The 16431-nt window shown below is 46.4% G+C and overlaps 1 protein-coding gene across 2 annotated transcripts in view; it reads left to right on the top strand.

Annotated features, from left to right (window-relative positions):
• Positions 1-1584: 1584 nt before the first annotated feature.
• The window catches only part of STMN1 (stathmin 1), a 21344-nt gene continuing 6497 nt past the window's right edge, over positions 1585-16431 (top strand). Inside the window, exons 1-5 of one of the 2 annotated variants that reach the window (XM_017534628.2) lie at positions 1585-1693; positions 3322-3384; positions 4330-4502; positions 7001-7192; positions 7659-8612. In XM_017534628.2, the coding sequence (XP_017390117.1) occupies positions 3372-3384; positions 4330-4502; positions 7001-7192; positions 7659-7730 (450 nt within the window). In that variant the 5' untranslated portion in view covers positions 1585-1693; positions 3322-3371 and the 3' untranslated portion in view covers positions 7731-8612. Of the gene's footprint in view, positions 1694-3321; positions 3385-4329; positions 4503-7000; positions 7193-7658; positions 8613-16431 lie in introns of those variants that run through there. The other variant, XM_017534627.2, reaches the window with a different exon arrangement.

The raw sequence follows: 16431 nt of genomic DNA, 5'->3' as shown, positions 1-16431 counted from the left end.
CATTTGTGTTGCCTGCCTATCTGTCGCTTTCCCGCAGGGTTTCTTCCCCGTCCCTCTCCAACTTTTCTAATGATTTCTGAGATTTTGTTCAGAAAAATGACAGATGGAAGCACCTAGCCATTTTGAAGCTAAGTTTGGTCTGAGAAGGAGAAGCCTTTCAAGGCTCAGAATCTGAATTATCCCTGGTTCTGCTCACAGGCTAAGTGAAAACGACTTAGATTGGCTTGAGGGGGGACGCCGACCCCACACAAGGGCGATTGTTGGAAAAAATGCTGCAACAAGCATATTTCAGGCAACAGCACATTGCTAATTGTTTGCTTTGTGTAGTGTGTCTGCTGCTTGTATGATCCAGTTTTCATTGTCTCCGGCACCTATTAGTTGTATTTTATCCCTGGCACATCCCTAGTGACTAACTAGGCATGGAAGTCTTTCTAAATTAGGACAGTTGTTTCAGGGAGGTTGGTCACATTTATTTCTTGATTTGGGGAGACGCAGACCGTTAATAAAATAAAGATGTCTCTTCTGCTTAGTCGGGTGCAGGTGCCTTGATATAGTGACCACCACCCAAGCACCCGGTCTTGGTCAGAGAATAGGAGGAGGCAGGGACCATGTACATTTCATTTATTTTTTTCCTCTTCTTGTGGGAGAAAGGGTCAGTTATTCTAAGCCACGGTTTGACCAATTTCCTTTGTGCCTTTGCTAAGGTTCTGACCTATCCAGGTCAGGGGGAACAGTGACCTTGTGGCTCCTTTTTTGATTTTTATAAACAGCCCAGGGCTGCTCTGGGGAGCACGTGCTCTAAGAACAAAAGCAACACTTAACTGCAATCTGTGTAGTCTAGAACGGCTATTGCTCTTCCTCCCCTATCATCCAAAGGCTTGGCAGAACAGATGGAGTCTGCATTTAAGCTGAGTGGCTTTGTTAGACCAAAGACGATCAAATTCCAACGCCTCACGCTTTCTTGCACAGGTCCCTGGTCACCGGCTCGGGAAACTGAGCATGCTGGCAAGAACACACACAGTGAGGGAAGGGCCACGCCCGCGACCTGTGGGCTGAGTGGGGTAGAAATTACGATGATGTCACAATACGGGTGACACGCTGGTGTCGGTGTGGGGCGTTGGAGGCAGGGGGCCCTGCAGGGCGTAGAGTGGCATTGTGCTGTCACAGGGGCTCGTGCCTCTTAGGCAACCAGGTGGGTGGGGCACTAGAAGGGGCACTGCTCTGTCCGAGTGCTGCCCTTGGGGCGAGGCGGGCACGTGGCTCTACGAGGCGGAGTCCAGGCAGCCAACGTCTGAAAGGTAGGGAAGGACCCCCCGCCTTACCCCGCTCAGCCACGCCCTTGTTCTGGAGATGGGAGAGCTGGTTCAGACCCAGTACGGGGTCCACTGCCACCCCCTCCTCCACAGCGAGACCACCCCCCAGCCCCAGGCTCACACCTGGGGATGCTCCCTAGGCGCCCCGCAACCCCCAGCATTGTCCTTCTACTCTGCCGGCGGAGACTACACTTCCCGACGTGCTTCGGGGTCCCAGGGGCGGGGCTCCACAAGAGCTGTGGGGGCGGGGGGCGGCACGTGCCGCCGCTCTCGGCCAATGCGGAGCCCCGCGGGGAGGTCACGTGCCGCTGTTTGGCGCTTTTGTGCGCGCCCGGGTCTGTTGGTGCTCAGAGTGTGGTCAGGCGGCTCGGACTAAGCAGGTGGGTGCGGGGCTCCGGAGGAGGCGGCGGCGGCTGGCTGCGGCAGGAGAGAGGGACGTGGTCGGCGGGAGGGGCCGGGCAGTGGCAGCGACCCCCTGCTGCAGGGCGGCGGGCGGGGCTGGTGGGCGGGGGTCTCTCCGCTTTGTGTGTGGCTCGGGCGGAGCCTCGCCTTTGTCCCCACTGTCTGGGGGCGCGGCTGTTCGTGGGCAGGGGGCTGGGCGAGCTCCCGGCGTCTGCCCCGGGGTGCTGTCGAGGAGACAATAGGGGGCGTGGGCCCTTGTTTGCCTCCCTCCCTCCCCTGCGGGTCCCGCCGGGGTCCCCATTGTCTGTAGGGACGGGGCGGCGGCCCCGGGGACCAGCGGCTTTAGAGCCAAACTGCAGGCGGCCAGGGCCGCGACCCTCCCGGCGACCGCAGCTGGTGACTGAGGGGTGGCGTTCCCGGGCCCGGCGGGGGCTCTTCTGTCTTCGCGGCCGGACGCGCGGACAGCTTGGGTGACGGCAGATTGGAGTTGGGGACGGCGGGAGGCAGTGGCGAGTCCACCACGGGGCCACCCTGGGGCCCATTCCCGTGGCCTGCCCCACCTTCTGAACTGTGACGGGGGTGGTGGCGGCGGCTTGGAGGTGTTTTTGGCGGGAGTTGGGGGGGCACCCGTGCCGGGGGAGTCAGGCAGGGGCGGGGTTACCCGGATTGGACCGTTAGCCCCGCCCACCCCTCCCCTTCCCACGCGCGCGGGCTCTGGGGTGTTCAGGGTTCGGGGAGATTCGAAAAGGCGCGGGGAGGAAGGGGGCGGGGCCAGGGGCCGGAGTGCAGGGCGTGCTCTGATTGGCCGGGGGCGACCGGTCCGCTTTTCCTCGCCTAGATCAGGGCCACGCCCATCCTGGGTCGGGTGCTGCTAGATCTAAGGCTCTGCTTTGCCTTAATCTTATCGCTGCTTCTGATTTTAATTTCTAGCTTTTGGGAACCTGTCGTCCTGCGTTTTTGGTACTAGGTGGAGTCTACAAAAATCACAATCTTAAAAAGATCAACAAGAGATACAGCATTTTTCATGAAATAACAGCACCAAATATTGTAACTTAAAACCTAGAGGTTCATAATCATTTTGCTTGCTTTTGGGCAAAGAAGCGTAAACCTGAGGGACAATAGGAATTCAACATTATTGGTTAATATTAGCTTGGGCGTTTTGTTATCCACCACGTCAGACACAGACAAAGCAGGGGTGGGTATTTCATTTGCACAATGAGTTGTAGGCAGTATTAAGATGGCTCCGGGGGCACTGTTGAGTTGAATCTGAAATATCTTCCTACAGTTTCGGGGAAATTTTAAAGAGTTTATGGGGAAAAAAATACCTCAGCCTTGTGACTTCTTTTGATTTTAAAAATCCAAGAGTTTTATGAACGGGCAAGCTCAGTTAAGTTGATTTTCTGCCACCAATATCATATTCAGGTCATATTTTCCAGTGTGTGTTTTTTGTAGATTTTGGTAATTTTTTTTTGTGGTTAATGACGTCTTTATTCCACATAGTGATTTTTCTGACGACGTATATAGATGTGATTTGAAATCTCTTTTGTGTTGATGACATATAGAAAGGCAAAGAAAGTGATTGCATGTTTTTGCAAATCATTTTCAGGGCTTTCCTTATCCCAGTTGATTGTGCAGTTCGCTTGTCTTCTATTCACCATGGCTTCTTCTGGTAGGTAATTTATTTGGAAAAGCTGAAATTGTGATGGGCTTATGATTTAGATTGAGATGGCTCAGGTCTTACGCCTTTGATTTGGCACTTATATTTTGGTATTATCAAAAACCTATTTTATGAATAGGAGAAGAATTTAAAAAAATGATTATCACTTGGATGTTCCAAGACCTCATAATTGTTTCATTATTAGACAGTTTGGCTTGGTCTGAAGCAAAATTGTGGAGTTTGCACAAGTCTTTTGTTTATGAAAGCGATTGTCAGATATTGATGTCTCAAAACAGTATTTATTAATCCAAAAATATTGAGCTTTGTTTTTCTGGGAGATGGTTTTTATTTATGTGTTTATTTATTTCGAGACAAGAGTCTCACTCTGTTCAGGCTGGAGTGCAGTGGCTCAATCATAGCTCACTGCAGCCTTGACCTCTGGAGCTCAAGTAGGCTCAAGCAATTCTCCCACCTCAGGCTCCATAACATCTGGGACTATAGGCATGGGCCACCACACCCAGCTAATTAATTTTTTTTTTTTTTTTTTTTTTTTTTTTTTTTTTGGTAAAGATGGGCTCTTCCTTTGTTGCCCAGACTGGTCTCAAACTCTGGGACTCAAAGGATCTTCCCATGTTGGCCTCCCAGAGTGCTGGGATTACAGGCATGAGCCATGGTACCTGGCCCCGGGAAATGGTATGTAGATAATAATATCTTTCCTGCAAACACATCTTCCTGTAGTATCAGTAGGCTGATAGAAATAAAAAGGGGAGAAAAAACCCATAATTTTCCTCAACAGCCCTCGTTCTATACATTAAATTGATTTGTTTTTTTGTTCGTTTTTTTAAAGCCAAGAATTACAGGCTGCTGAAAATTGATTTGGTTTTTAGGAAATTATGGAACAGTGTATTAGAATAGGAGAATCCTAGTTTTCTGAATTATAAATATAATCAATTCTAGATATCCAGGTGAAAGAACTGGAGAAGCGTGCCTCAGGCCAGGCTTTTGAGCTGATTCTCAGCCCTCGGTCAAAGGAATCTGTTCCGGAATTCCCCCTTTCCCCTCCAAAAAAGAAGGATCTTTCTCTGGAGGAAATTCAGAAGAAATTGGAAGCTGCAGAAGAAAGACGCAAGGTAAACATAGCAATTCACAGAAAGCAGGATATTAATTTATGTAATGGGCAGATCAACTTTTTTTCTATAATAGGAAGAAAACAGAATTGTAGCTATACTGTGATTATTACATATGCCAGTTACTGGAAGGAAATACCAGCCATCATTTATTGAATTCCTGTTATGTGCCAGCTCCTTTGCTTATATTTTTCTCCTTTAATACATTGACCCTATAGAGTTGATGTTGACCCAAATGATGGAAATTAGAAACAGTTTCAGGCATGTTAAATCATTTTTCTGAAATCATACAACTAGTAAGTGTTGGGGTCAGAATTCAAGCCCTGGTCTGTCTTAAACCGAAGCTTATGCTTCTTTCATGCTTCCTCTTTGAAAAGATTTATTGGCAGATGATTCTTTGGCACTTTGGCTTTGTTTTTTGAGAGCTGTACAATAAAAACTTTAAAAATTGCTAGTGTGATTTTGTTGCTCAACTGGTATGGTAGCTTTTATCTAAGCAATTCTATTATAAAGTACTATCTTTAAAGGTGAATCAGAAGGATCAACAAATATTAATATGCTAGTTGTAGGAAATTTGGAAAATATAGAAATTTATAAATGGAAATTAAAAGTATTCATTATCCCACTTCCCAGAAGTAACCAGCGTTACCGTTTTGGTGTATTTCTTTCCATTCAACATTATTTCGCTCTTTAAGAACTGTACATAAGTTTTCATGTAACTCCCTTTCCCAGCAACCCTGATTGGATTGATTTTAAAGCTGGGGCAAGTAAGACACAAAAGGTAAGGTAATAACCTGCCCCAAACCAGCATAGTGTGATTTGTAGTGTACACACACACACACATACACACACACATATACTCTTATACACACACATACCCGCCTGCCCGAACAGCAGCAGTATTTACACTAAGGAGTCGTCTTCTGCGCTTCTGTGTAATAGTCTGAGTTCATGGAGTAGGAAGAAGCAATATAACCAAAGGTTGGACAATGGAAAGTTTTTTAGACAATAACCCTGGCCCTGTAGTCATTGGCCTGTGCTTTACATAGTAACTGGCTAAATATAGTGAAACTCCCATCATGACTAGAGTTTGGCAGAAGAGAATCAATAGAACCAGTGGCAGATGCTCTGTGGTTATCCCGTAAGTCATTGGTTCCAAACACATCTGAATGTTTTGAGAAAACGCTGTTCTCTTGAAGGTGGCATACCAAGGTATAGTCTGGTAATTAATGCAGTTTCCTGAGGCAAAAGCTAATAAGGCTTTTCCTTGAAACAGACCCTTCTGTCTTAAATAGTAATGTGGAGGCTTAGTCTTAAAATTTGTCTTTTTTTTTTTTTTTTTTTGTCAGTATGGTTAAAATTTTTACAATGAGCTAGTTTTCTTTGGGTAGCTTTTGAAGTTAAATAGTCAAATTCTTTTTTTGTTTGTTTTTGAGACATGGTTTCACCACGTTGGTCAGGCTGGTCTCGAACTCCTGACCTCAAGTGATCCACCCGCCTCAGCCTCCCAAAGTGCTGGGATTACAGGCGTGAGCCACAGCGCCCGGCCCTTAAATAGTCAAATTCTTTACAATCAAAGTGCCACTCCCAAGTACATATTCCTCAAGTCATCCAGATACCATTAAGCAGTAAATCTTATTTATTTATTTATTTTTTGGGGGGGACGGAGTTTCGCTCTTGTTACCCAGGCTGGAGTGCAATGGCGCTATCTCGGCTCACCGCAACCTCCGCCTCCTGGGTTCAGGCAATTCTCCTGCCTCAGCCTCCTGAGTAGCTGGGATTACAGGCACGCACCACCATGCCCAGCTGATTTTTTTTGTATTTTTAGTAGAGACGGAGTTTCACCGTGTTGACCAGGATGGTCTCGATCTCTTGACCTCGTGATCCACCCGCCTCGGCCTCCCAAAGTGCTGGGATTACAGGCTTGAGCCACCGCGCCCGGCAAGATTTTCTTAAGAACTAATTGGGTAAGAGATTTCTGAACAAAAAAGAGCAGTTTTGCAAAGTAAATACAAATACTAGAAAAAAATAGCATTTTCGTAGTATTTTATGATAGGTATAATTCAGGTCCTAACTTCAGTATTATTTAAAGGGACCTTATTTTTTGCCTTTCAGTCCCCTTAGTAAATAATTTGTATTGTAATTTTAACTAATGCTGAATACATTTTATTTTTTGAGATAGAGTCTCGCTGTGTCATCCAGGCTGGAGTGCAGTGGTGCAATCTTGGCTCACAGCAACCTCCACCTCCCGGTTGAAGCAGTTCTCCTGCTTCAACCTCCCAAGTAGCTGGGACTACAGGTACCTGCCACCATGCCCAGCTAATTTTTATATATTTAGTAGAATGGGGTTTCGCCATGTTTGGCTAGGCTGGTCTCGAACTCCTGACCTCGAATGATCCACCTACCTCAGCCTCCCAAAGTACTGGGATTACAGATGTGAGCCACTGTACCCAGCCTGAATACATTTTAGAGTGCCTAGTCTGTTAAACTTTTTTTTCCAGTCCCATGAAGCTGAGGTCTTGAAGCAGCTTGCTGAGAAACGAGAGCATGAGAAAGAAGTGCTTCAGAAGGCAATAGAAGAGAACAACAACTTCAGTAAAATGGCAGAAGAGAAACTGACCCACAAAATGGAAGCTAACAAAGAGAACCGAGAGGCGCAAATGGCTGCCAAACTGGAGCGTTTGCGAGAGAAGGTTGGTTTCTTGCCCTGTAAAAGGGTTAAGAGCTTGGAGTTTGATGCTCCAGTGAGTTGGCTTGAACTAAGTGCCTTGATAAGAGGTGTTTGGTGTCTTTTTGTCATCCATTTTGGGACTTAGCATGTTAAATCAAAGGTGTATTTTAAGATGGAATATTCAGTAATTCCCAGCATAATTGCACAGTCCTTGGAAGACCAGTAGGTGGCTTGGTGGTTAAATTCTACAAGGGACCCAGGAAATTAGAAGATGATGTCCCAGAACTCAAATTTTGTGGTTCCCACAGGCTGTAATATATGCACCAAGGTTGTGTTGGGCCTCTTTAAGGTGGGGGTTGGGGGTTGTGACTTGACAGGCTTTTTTTTTTTTTTTTTTTTTTTTTTTTTTTTTTTTTTTTTTTTTTTTTTTTTTTTTTTTTTTTTTTTTTTTTTTTTTTGACTGATGGCACCTTACCGTTCCTTTACAGGATAAGCACATTGAAGAAGTGCGGAAGAACAAAGAATCCAAAGATCCTGCTGACGAGACTGAAGCTGACTAATTTGCTCTGAGAACTGACTTTCTCCCCACCCCCTTCCTAAATATCCAAAGACTGTACTGGCCAGTGTCATTTTTTTTTTTCCCTCCTGACAAATATTTTAGAAGCTAATGTAGGACTGTATAGGTAGATGCAGACTGTAAGATGTTGTTTTAGGGGCTAAAGGGGAGAAACTGAAAGTGTTTTTTTCTAAAGTGTTGGTCTTTCTAATGTAGCTATTTTTCTTGTTGCATCTTTTCTACTTCAGTACACTTGGTGTACTGGGTTAATGGCTAGTACTGTATTGGCTCTGTGAAAACATATTTGTGAAAAGAGTATGTAGTGGCTTCTTTTGAACTGTTAGATGCTGAATATCTGTTCACTTTTCAATCCCAATTCTGTCCCAATCTTACCAGATGCTACTGGACTTGAATGGTTAATAAAACTGCACAGTGCTGTTGGTGGCAGTGACTTTTTTTGAGTTAGGTTAATTATCAAGCTGTAGAGACCCTCCTGGTTGATACTTGTTCCAACGGGGCCTTGGAGCTGGTGGAAATATTCAACGCACAAATGACCGCACGTTCTCTGCCCTCAGTTTCTTGCCCCAGTGTGGTTTGCATTGTCTCCTTCCACAATGACCGCTTTGTTTGGATGCCTCAGCCCAGGTCAGCTGTTACTATATTCTTTCAGATGTTTATTTGCAAACAAGCATTTTCTGTTCTGAGTCCCTTTTAAAAGGCAGATTAAAGGCACAAGCATGTTTCTAGAGAACAGTTTAGAGAGAATCTCAAGATGTTAGTTGGTGGTTTGCTTGCTCTACGATACAGGTGGTGTGTATCCTCATCCTTTCCTGTCCTAACAGCTGTGATGCAAGAATCAGAATATTAATAAAATTTTCTGTGCTGCTGTAGTAACTCCTGTGAAATGATTAAAGGGAAGCTACATTATTTTAAAGTAGCATTTGAGTCGGGTGGTTAAGGTTGGCAGATATGTCATCTTGTATCCAGAGGCTCTAATGGTCCCCATTGTCAGTGCATTGCCTCTCAGTTCAGGGAAAGCCTTTGGCAGCTTTCCTATGCTATTTGGGAGATAGCCTACTTATAAATATTTTGTGCCTCTTAGATGTCTGTATAAAAACTTGGAAGCCAAGCACTTACAGCAAAAGATGACTGCTAATACTGCGGTAGGGTCCACGTGTTGCTAATGCATGTGCCTCTGCAGCCAGGGCTGTATCTTGATTGGGGTTTTACGAAAGTTAAGAGAACATTAACATCCTACCTCAACTTATCTCCTGAGATTGTTGTTAGGATTAAATGAGTTTGCAGCGAGAGGGCACACTTAGAACATAGGTATTTAGCACTCCATATAAATCATGATTAATGTTTTAAACTAGAGACTAATGAGTGATCTGAGTTTATATTCTTGAGTTGGATATGATTATGCAGTTTTTGTATTCCTTGAATTGACTTCTAAATTTACTTAAATGATCTATCAGGAATTCTGAACAAAGCTTGGTTTAAAGAGCCATATAGGGCAAATAGAAACAAGTGCTTGTGTGGTTGAGTAAACAATAGGTTCTGAGCAATATCTAAACCAAGAAGACAGGATGAGGCTTGTGTGCAGTGGTGCAACACTGTTCATCTTGGCTCCCATCTCCCGCACATTGTAGGTTCCCTGCGATCTTTAAAATATCAGTTCTGAGTAGATGGGAATATAAAGAGGGCCTGAGGGTAGAAATTTGGCATAATGATATGAAGTGTCCTACCAGTGGCAGTAAGCGTTTGTTCATCTAGGACATTTAGGGAATGAAACTGACCTCAGGAGAAAGCTAGGGAAGGATCAACACAGGCCTAAAAGGATGCCCTGTCAATTACCACCAATCCCACGGTGGCCCTGATCCCCTCCTTTGTGATGTTTGTATTATTAGCTTAAGCCACAGGAAACTGAAGGGGATACATCTTAGCACAAATAGAAGCTCTCGCTTTTCTATTTCACCTTGACCTTTGGAGAAGCACCTAGTCCTGGGCCCCCATTTTCTCCTGGATAAAATGAGACGGGAGATCAGTTAAGTAACTTCCACTTCAACATTCTTTGCATCTGGCTTGGAGTGAAGAGGAGGAGTGGTGGTACCTACAAGCTTCTGGGGAGTGTCTTTTGGCATGCTTTCCCAGGCCTGGTGTTCTCTTTGCCATCACAGGAGTCTGCGTCTGTCCCAGTGGAGGCAGCCTCTCCCGGGAGCACTTCCAGTATGTTGGCCTCATAAGGCCAGAGTGGTTTGACAAGCAGTCAGGGCTGTCACCAAGAAGCAGACTCCATTCCTTTTATCTTGAATGGAAAATGAGGCTTGTCTCCTCCTGAGGTTTTTGTACTTGAGCCTTATGGTTGACTGGCCTCATGGAAAGAGGTTTGAAGAATGTGAAGGAGGCCCTTAAATCAACATTTGACAAGCACCTAGAATGTGCTCCACACTGCACTATGTGCTAGGGATGGAGAAAAAAATGGGATGGGGCCAGCACATCACATGCCTACATGAGGAGAGCTGTTGGAACACTTGCTTACCTGAGGGTGCCTCGACCACATACTTGTACTCAGCAGGGTGCTCTAGTGCTTTGGTGAAAGGAGTGACCACAGAGGGCTTTGTGGTCTGGGAACCTTAGGAGAAAGGACTTGAGCTTGTCCTTTGGGAAGTCAGATGAACCTTCCAAGCCAGACCCCAATAAAGCACTTCATTGTTGAACACTTGGTAAGCCTGTGATTGTGGCATGCACCGAGAACCTGTCATAGTTAATGGCTTGTGGCAGGCTCTCCAGGCAGGCCCCCTCCCCATTTCTTTATTCTAAACATTGGCAGCTCTTTGAAGGCTTTCAAATGCAGGGACTGCAGTGGTCAGTAACAAAGCCACTTTAAGGAAGAGAAAGTGGAGGCAGGGTGCATTGACCAAAGAGTGACTGCTGTACAGACATAGCTGCCCACAGTTATGGTGGCTGTGGAGGCGGCACAGGGATGAGGTGGGAGGGGCTGCTGGGCTCTGGAGTGATCCATGTAGCTGACGCTGCACTGAGGAACTGGGACATGCATTGCTAAACGTGGGAAGCTGGAGGAGAAGAAAAAAACACTCCACTTGGAAAAACAGCGGTGCCACCACTTACCAAGCACTTAATGTCCAGGCATGGTGTTCATTGTCTCCATACAGAGACGTGAACAGGCTTAGGAAGGTAATGTAATGTGCTCAACGTCCAAGGCTAGTAAGAGAAGCTTACCCAGGCAGTCTTGCTGTAGGCCCTGCACAGGGAGAGTGGCTGCTCTGGCAGCTCAGCGTTCCCTAGTTGCTGGAAACAATTCCCCTCTGCCTCAGACCTGCTCACCAGACTCAGCGAGCAAATGAAAGCACTACATTCAGCTGGTCCCACCTCCTTAAGAAGTCAGGGCCTCTGGTTATCCTTGCATGCCTTGGAGTGAGGTCTCATCCGCCACCCTCAGCACTTTTATAAAGGTGCTCCTTTATAAAAGGAGCTGTGTCATTCTCCCAGTGGAAAATTCTGATTTCCAGCGACGTTTTAGCTCTTCCAGTAAACCTATGCACCCAGATGACAGTTTGGCTACCTTACTGCTAATTCAGTTGTTTGAATCACTGTTAAATGTGGTTCATTTAGGAATACAGAAGATGAAGACCAAGTTGCTTTTTTTTTTTTTCTTTTGAGACAGTCTTGCTCTGTTGCTCAGGCTGGAGTGCAGTGGCACGATCTTAACTCACTGCAACCTCTGCCTCCCTGGGTTCAAGCAATTCTCCTGCGTCAGCCTCCCGAGTAGCTGGCATTACAGGCATGCACCACTATGCCCAGCTAATTTTTGTATTATTATTGGAGATGGGGTTTCACCATGTTGGCCAGGCTGGTTTCAAACTCTTGACCTTGTGATCCATCTACCTCAACCTCCCAAAGTGCTGGGATTACAGGCATGAGCCAACGTGCCCAGCAAGGCCAAGTTTCTTATAGAAAAGCTCCCCCTTTGGGGTGAAGGTTGGACTAGATGCCCTAGAAGTTTCCTTCCAAATCCAAGACTGATTTTCTACAGGATTGGATTGCGGACCCCCTGAGATCAGAGAGAGATATTATACACAGAGCTGAACTCCAAGGCCCCAGACACATTGCTGATGAGCCAAGTCTCTTGACTTTTGCCTCCTCTTTTTTTGCCCCCTCCTTTTTTACCAGGCAAAATGAAGGTTCAAAAGGTCCCTGTGGCTTAGGCCTCTGCCAACAGAAGCTGATATTCTGGACTTAAGGGCATAGGAAAGGGTTTCTAACTTGTTTTGTACATGCACTTAGATTTTTAAAACTTAGTTGTAGGGTTTGATGAGCTCCAAAATGCAGCAGCTTCATGGAGGGGCTCTGGTTCATAGCTGGAAAGGACTGGCCTTCTTCCATCATGGCCAAGAGCAGAGTAGTACCTTCCCAGTCCTTGGGCACCAAATCCTACAGAGGCAACTATGCTGCTGAAATTTGATCCATAGGAAGAACACAGACAGGAAATGAGCCAGCTGCCTCATTGTAGCCATTTCAGCAGAAGACTGAGCCTATTCTGGGCCTGGAGCTTCCAACCCCTGTGGCCTCCTGCTCCCCTTACTGGCAAAAAGCCCCAGTATTCATTGGGATGGGGGGTGCCCATCCTAAGCCTAGGCTCCCCAACTCCCTGCTCTCACAGCTCTCTACTTAATAGCAGCAGCTAATTATCATTTGCATTGTCTCAGTGAATCCCCACAACAACCCTATGAGGTTATCATGGCCATGCCACAGGTGAGAAGTGAGGCAACTGGACCTAGATTAGGGGATTTGTCTAAAATGACAACTAGCAAGCAGTGGAATCAGGACTGAAACCCAGACTTTTAATCCCCATGCTGTACTGCAACTCATGTGTCACAAATGTTACTCATTAATTCAAGTGTCTCCCCAGCTAGAACATAGGGTCCTGGAGAGCAGGGACTCCACCTGTCACATTCACCACTGGATCTCCCGGCTCGTGGTGGGAGGTTAATAAATGCATGTTGGGTTAAATAATGGTGAGTGGGTGGGTGACTCCCCCTGTCCATCTTGGGGCACTGGCTTTGTCCTCATCCTTTGCTGACCCCATGTGGCGTCAACCCGATTTTCTAGAAGCAAATGATGGCTCTGCAATAGCTTTGCAGATGGCTCTGAGGTGCACAATCCTTAGTGGAATCCTCCTGGATCCGAACACAAACTGGTGGCCTGCAGCCAGCATCGAACCATAGCCATGTTGTGTTCGGTCCATGCCGTGTTTTAAATTGTTGAATTAGCTGACAATTCCATGTGAAAATCTGATTTCAGGCTTATCTTGAAAAAAGCCAGTAGATCTGGCAACCCTGGGCTCGCAGTCCTCACCCAGCTGCCTTCAGCAGACTCCGGGCCGCTGCTGCCCCCTCGAGGCGGTACTTGTGCTCTGCAGCTCTCCATCCCTCTCGGGCCCACCCACTTCTGTCTTCCACTGGATCCGCTCTGTCCCTGCTGGAGGCCCAGCGTTTGCAGTGCCTGACACAGAGAACTGCAACTCCATCACTCCAAGTCAGCCAAACCTTTTTTTTTAGATCAAAAGTCCAATCCATACAAAAGGACGTATAATAAAAGTGAATCTCCCGCCCTCCCAGGTTGCCGATCTGTCCAGCAGACCCTGGCCAACGGATGAAATGAGTACTCAGACACAGGTATGCAGCGTAAGAGCAGCTACGGGACTGCCTGGCTCTACTGGCCAGAGAGCAGCCCCAAGAAGCTGGAGCTGCTTGCTTTTTATTCAGTGCAGGCACAATGCCGGAGACCTGGAGCAAAACACAACCTGCAGGTAATTAACATTTATTGATCCCCTTTCAGGGAACATTGCACACACTGGATGATCAAAGGTCGGTTCCTGGTCAATATAAGCGAGCCTGTTTAAGATAAATTCCCCTACACTCCTTGCCCTCTGCCTCATGGTTATAGAACAGCTGCCTTCAGCTATTCTCCCCCGGGGCTCAGCAAAACCTTCCAACCTTTCAGAAGGTTTGCATCCTTTCCCTATAGATTTTCCTCACCACTCTGACCAATCCCCTACACCAGGTCACCTAGCTGCCGCCTGTGTCTTCTTCCAGAGATGTGCTGTACCTTTAAACCTAGTCACCAAACACTCACTGGCACCTCTATGGGCAAGACATCAGTGGGATATTAGGATCACATGGTACTTTTTCAAAATATGAGACTCAGGACCCTCATCAGACCTTTGGAGGTAGAATTTCTAAAACTAGAGCCAGCCTGTGGCTGGGTGTGGTGGCTCACACCTATAATCCCAGAACTTTGGGAAGCCAAGGCAGGAGGATCACTTGAGCCCAGGAGCTGGAGACCAGCCTTATTTATTTAGAGACATAGCGAGACTCTGTCTCTAAATAAATAAATAATTTTTTTTAAAAACAGTAAATAAAATTAGAGCCCCAGTGTCTAGAATTTATTTTTTCAGACAGGGTCTCTATGTCACCCAGGCTGGAGTGCAGTGAAGACAGTTCACTGCAGCCTCAACCTCCTTGGCTCAAGCAATCCTCCCACCTCAGTTTCCAGAGTAGCTTGGACTACAGGTGTGTGCCACCATGGCCAGCTAATTTTTGTATTTTTTGTAGAGCTAAGGTTTCACCATGTTGCCCAGGCTGGTCTTGAACTCCTGAGCTCAAGCAGTCTACCAGCCTCAACCTCCCAGAGTGCTGGGATTACAGGCATGAGCCACCGCATCTGGCCTAGATTTTTTTTAAAGCCAACAATGTTTTCTCTTGCTCATCTAGGCAGAGACCTCTGTAATCAGGATGCAACATCCTAAACACCAGTGCCATCTCTCCAGTCCCTCACAGCCAGGCAGAGATGGGCCTGCAGCTGCACCCATCACAGCCCCTGCTCACAGGGTGCATCTTGCCACGGAGCTGCGGGGCCTGAAATCCACTCATACCCTAGAACCAAGGCACACATTACATCCCCTCATCTTCCCAGGAGCAGGCACCACTTCCTAATTTACCATGTCACCCATTCAGTACAAATACAGGGAGACCTGTGCTCTGCTGTGGGACACAGGGGCTCCTCAGGATGCAGGGCCCAGGATGACTTTCTGTAGGAGATAATGCTTCGGCCAAGTTTGGTTTACGGAGTAGAAGCAAAGAAGGCACCTCTCTACCCTTTACCTCCCCAACACAGGCCGCCCTACCCCACATCCCACCCCATGACTCCCTGTAGTTATCAGGGGCACCACCATTCTCCTGGCCACTGACAGGGACACTTTAATAACAGTGCACATTGGCCAGGCACAGTGGCTCACACCTGTCATTGTAGCACTTTGGGAGGTTGAGGTGGGCAGATCACCTGAGGTCAGAAGTTTGAGACCAGCCTGGCCAACATGGTGAAACCCATCTCTACTAAAAATACAAAAATTTGCTGGGCATGGTGGTGGGTGTCTGTCTGTAATCTCAGCTATTTGGGAGGCTGAGGCAGGAGAATCACTTGAACCCAGGAGGCAGAGATTGCAGTGAGCTGAGATCATGCCATTGCACTACAGCCTGGACAATAAGAGCAAGAATGTATCTCAAAAAAAAAAATAAATGAATAAATAACAGTGCACATCAAGAAGGCCCTTAGGGACAGACTGGGGCACAAGGAGGCATCAGCCATACATCAGACCAGTGTGTCTGGCTGCTGGGATTCACTCGGGGTAGCTGGCAAAATACTAGGGAAAGTTAGAAGATTATAGTCTCAAACGTTTTGGAAAGCTGACAGGTTTTAATGGAATGAACTGAAGGCAGCCAGTTCCTTATGTTAGAACTTTAAGTCATAGGGTGAAGATTAGAATAATGAAAGCTTGCCCAGTTAAGTCTGTTTACCTCACATTCCTTTGTCCCTACTCTGTTTACTCTTTGCCAAATGGTCCTCTCAGAGGAGGTCAAAGGTGAATTTCCTATTAATGGTGTTTTTTCTGGGCCCCAGAATCAAGACCTTTTATCATTTATAAAACGACTCTTTTAACCATGTTAGTTATGCACAAGCATGTTGACTTATAACCTCTGTTATTAAATCTATACTCAATAAATGTGAGGAGGACAGGGAATCTGGTCGGTTAGCTGCAGTCGCCCTGTGAGAGCAGCTGATGACCATCCCTAGCCCACTCAGATTCACTGTATTCTGGTGTGTGTGAGTGCATTTTATTCCTCCATCGTTGAGTCAGGGTCTGCAGGACAGACCTCCACAGGAGGTGATCAACGTCTCAAGTGGTGACCCTGACATGACAGGTCTCACCTGGCCTGGGCTGCTTGAGGGTGACGGGCTTGGTGTTCAGAAGTGCCTGTGGGAGGGAGTCACGGTGCAGAAACCTTGTGCCCTTGGAAGGTCTCCTGAGAGGCCTAGCAAAGCCAGAGTCCCTCTTGTCAGCTCGAGTCAGCACTATCAAAGTGTACTAGCAGTTCGATTGCTGCCAGTACACAAACTTTTACTGGTCTGCAGCGACATAAGTACAAAAATTGAAAGTAAGCATTTAGATACTTTTATAACAATTTTACAAGGTCTTGTCGAATGCTACTAAAATGAAGCTAAGGCTAGAATTTTGCCTTATTTTCCATTTCTTTTTTTCTATTTAAATTATTGTGGTAAAATATAGATAATATAAATGTACTATTTTAGCCTTTTTTTTTTTTTTTTTTTTTTTTTTTTTTTTT

This window comes from Cebus imitator, unplaced genomic scaffold (assembly GCF_001604975.1).
Source record: "Cebus imitator isolate Cc_AM_T3 unplaced genomic scaffold, Cebus_imitator-1.0 Scaffold87, whole genome shotgun sequence".
Taxonomy (NCBI): domain Eukaryota; kingdom Metazoa; phylum Chordata; class Mammalia; order Primates; family Cebidae; genus Cebus; species Cebus imitator.
This window is presented reverse-complemented; position numbering and strand designations above follow the sequence as displayed.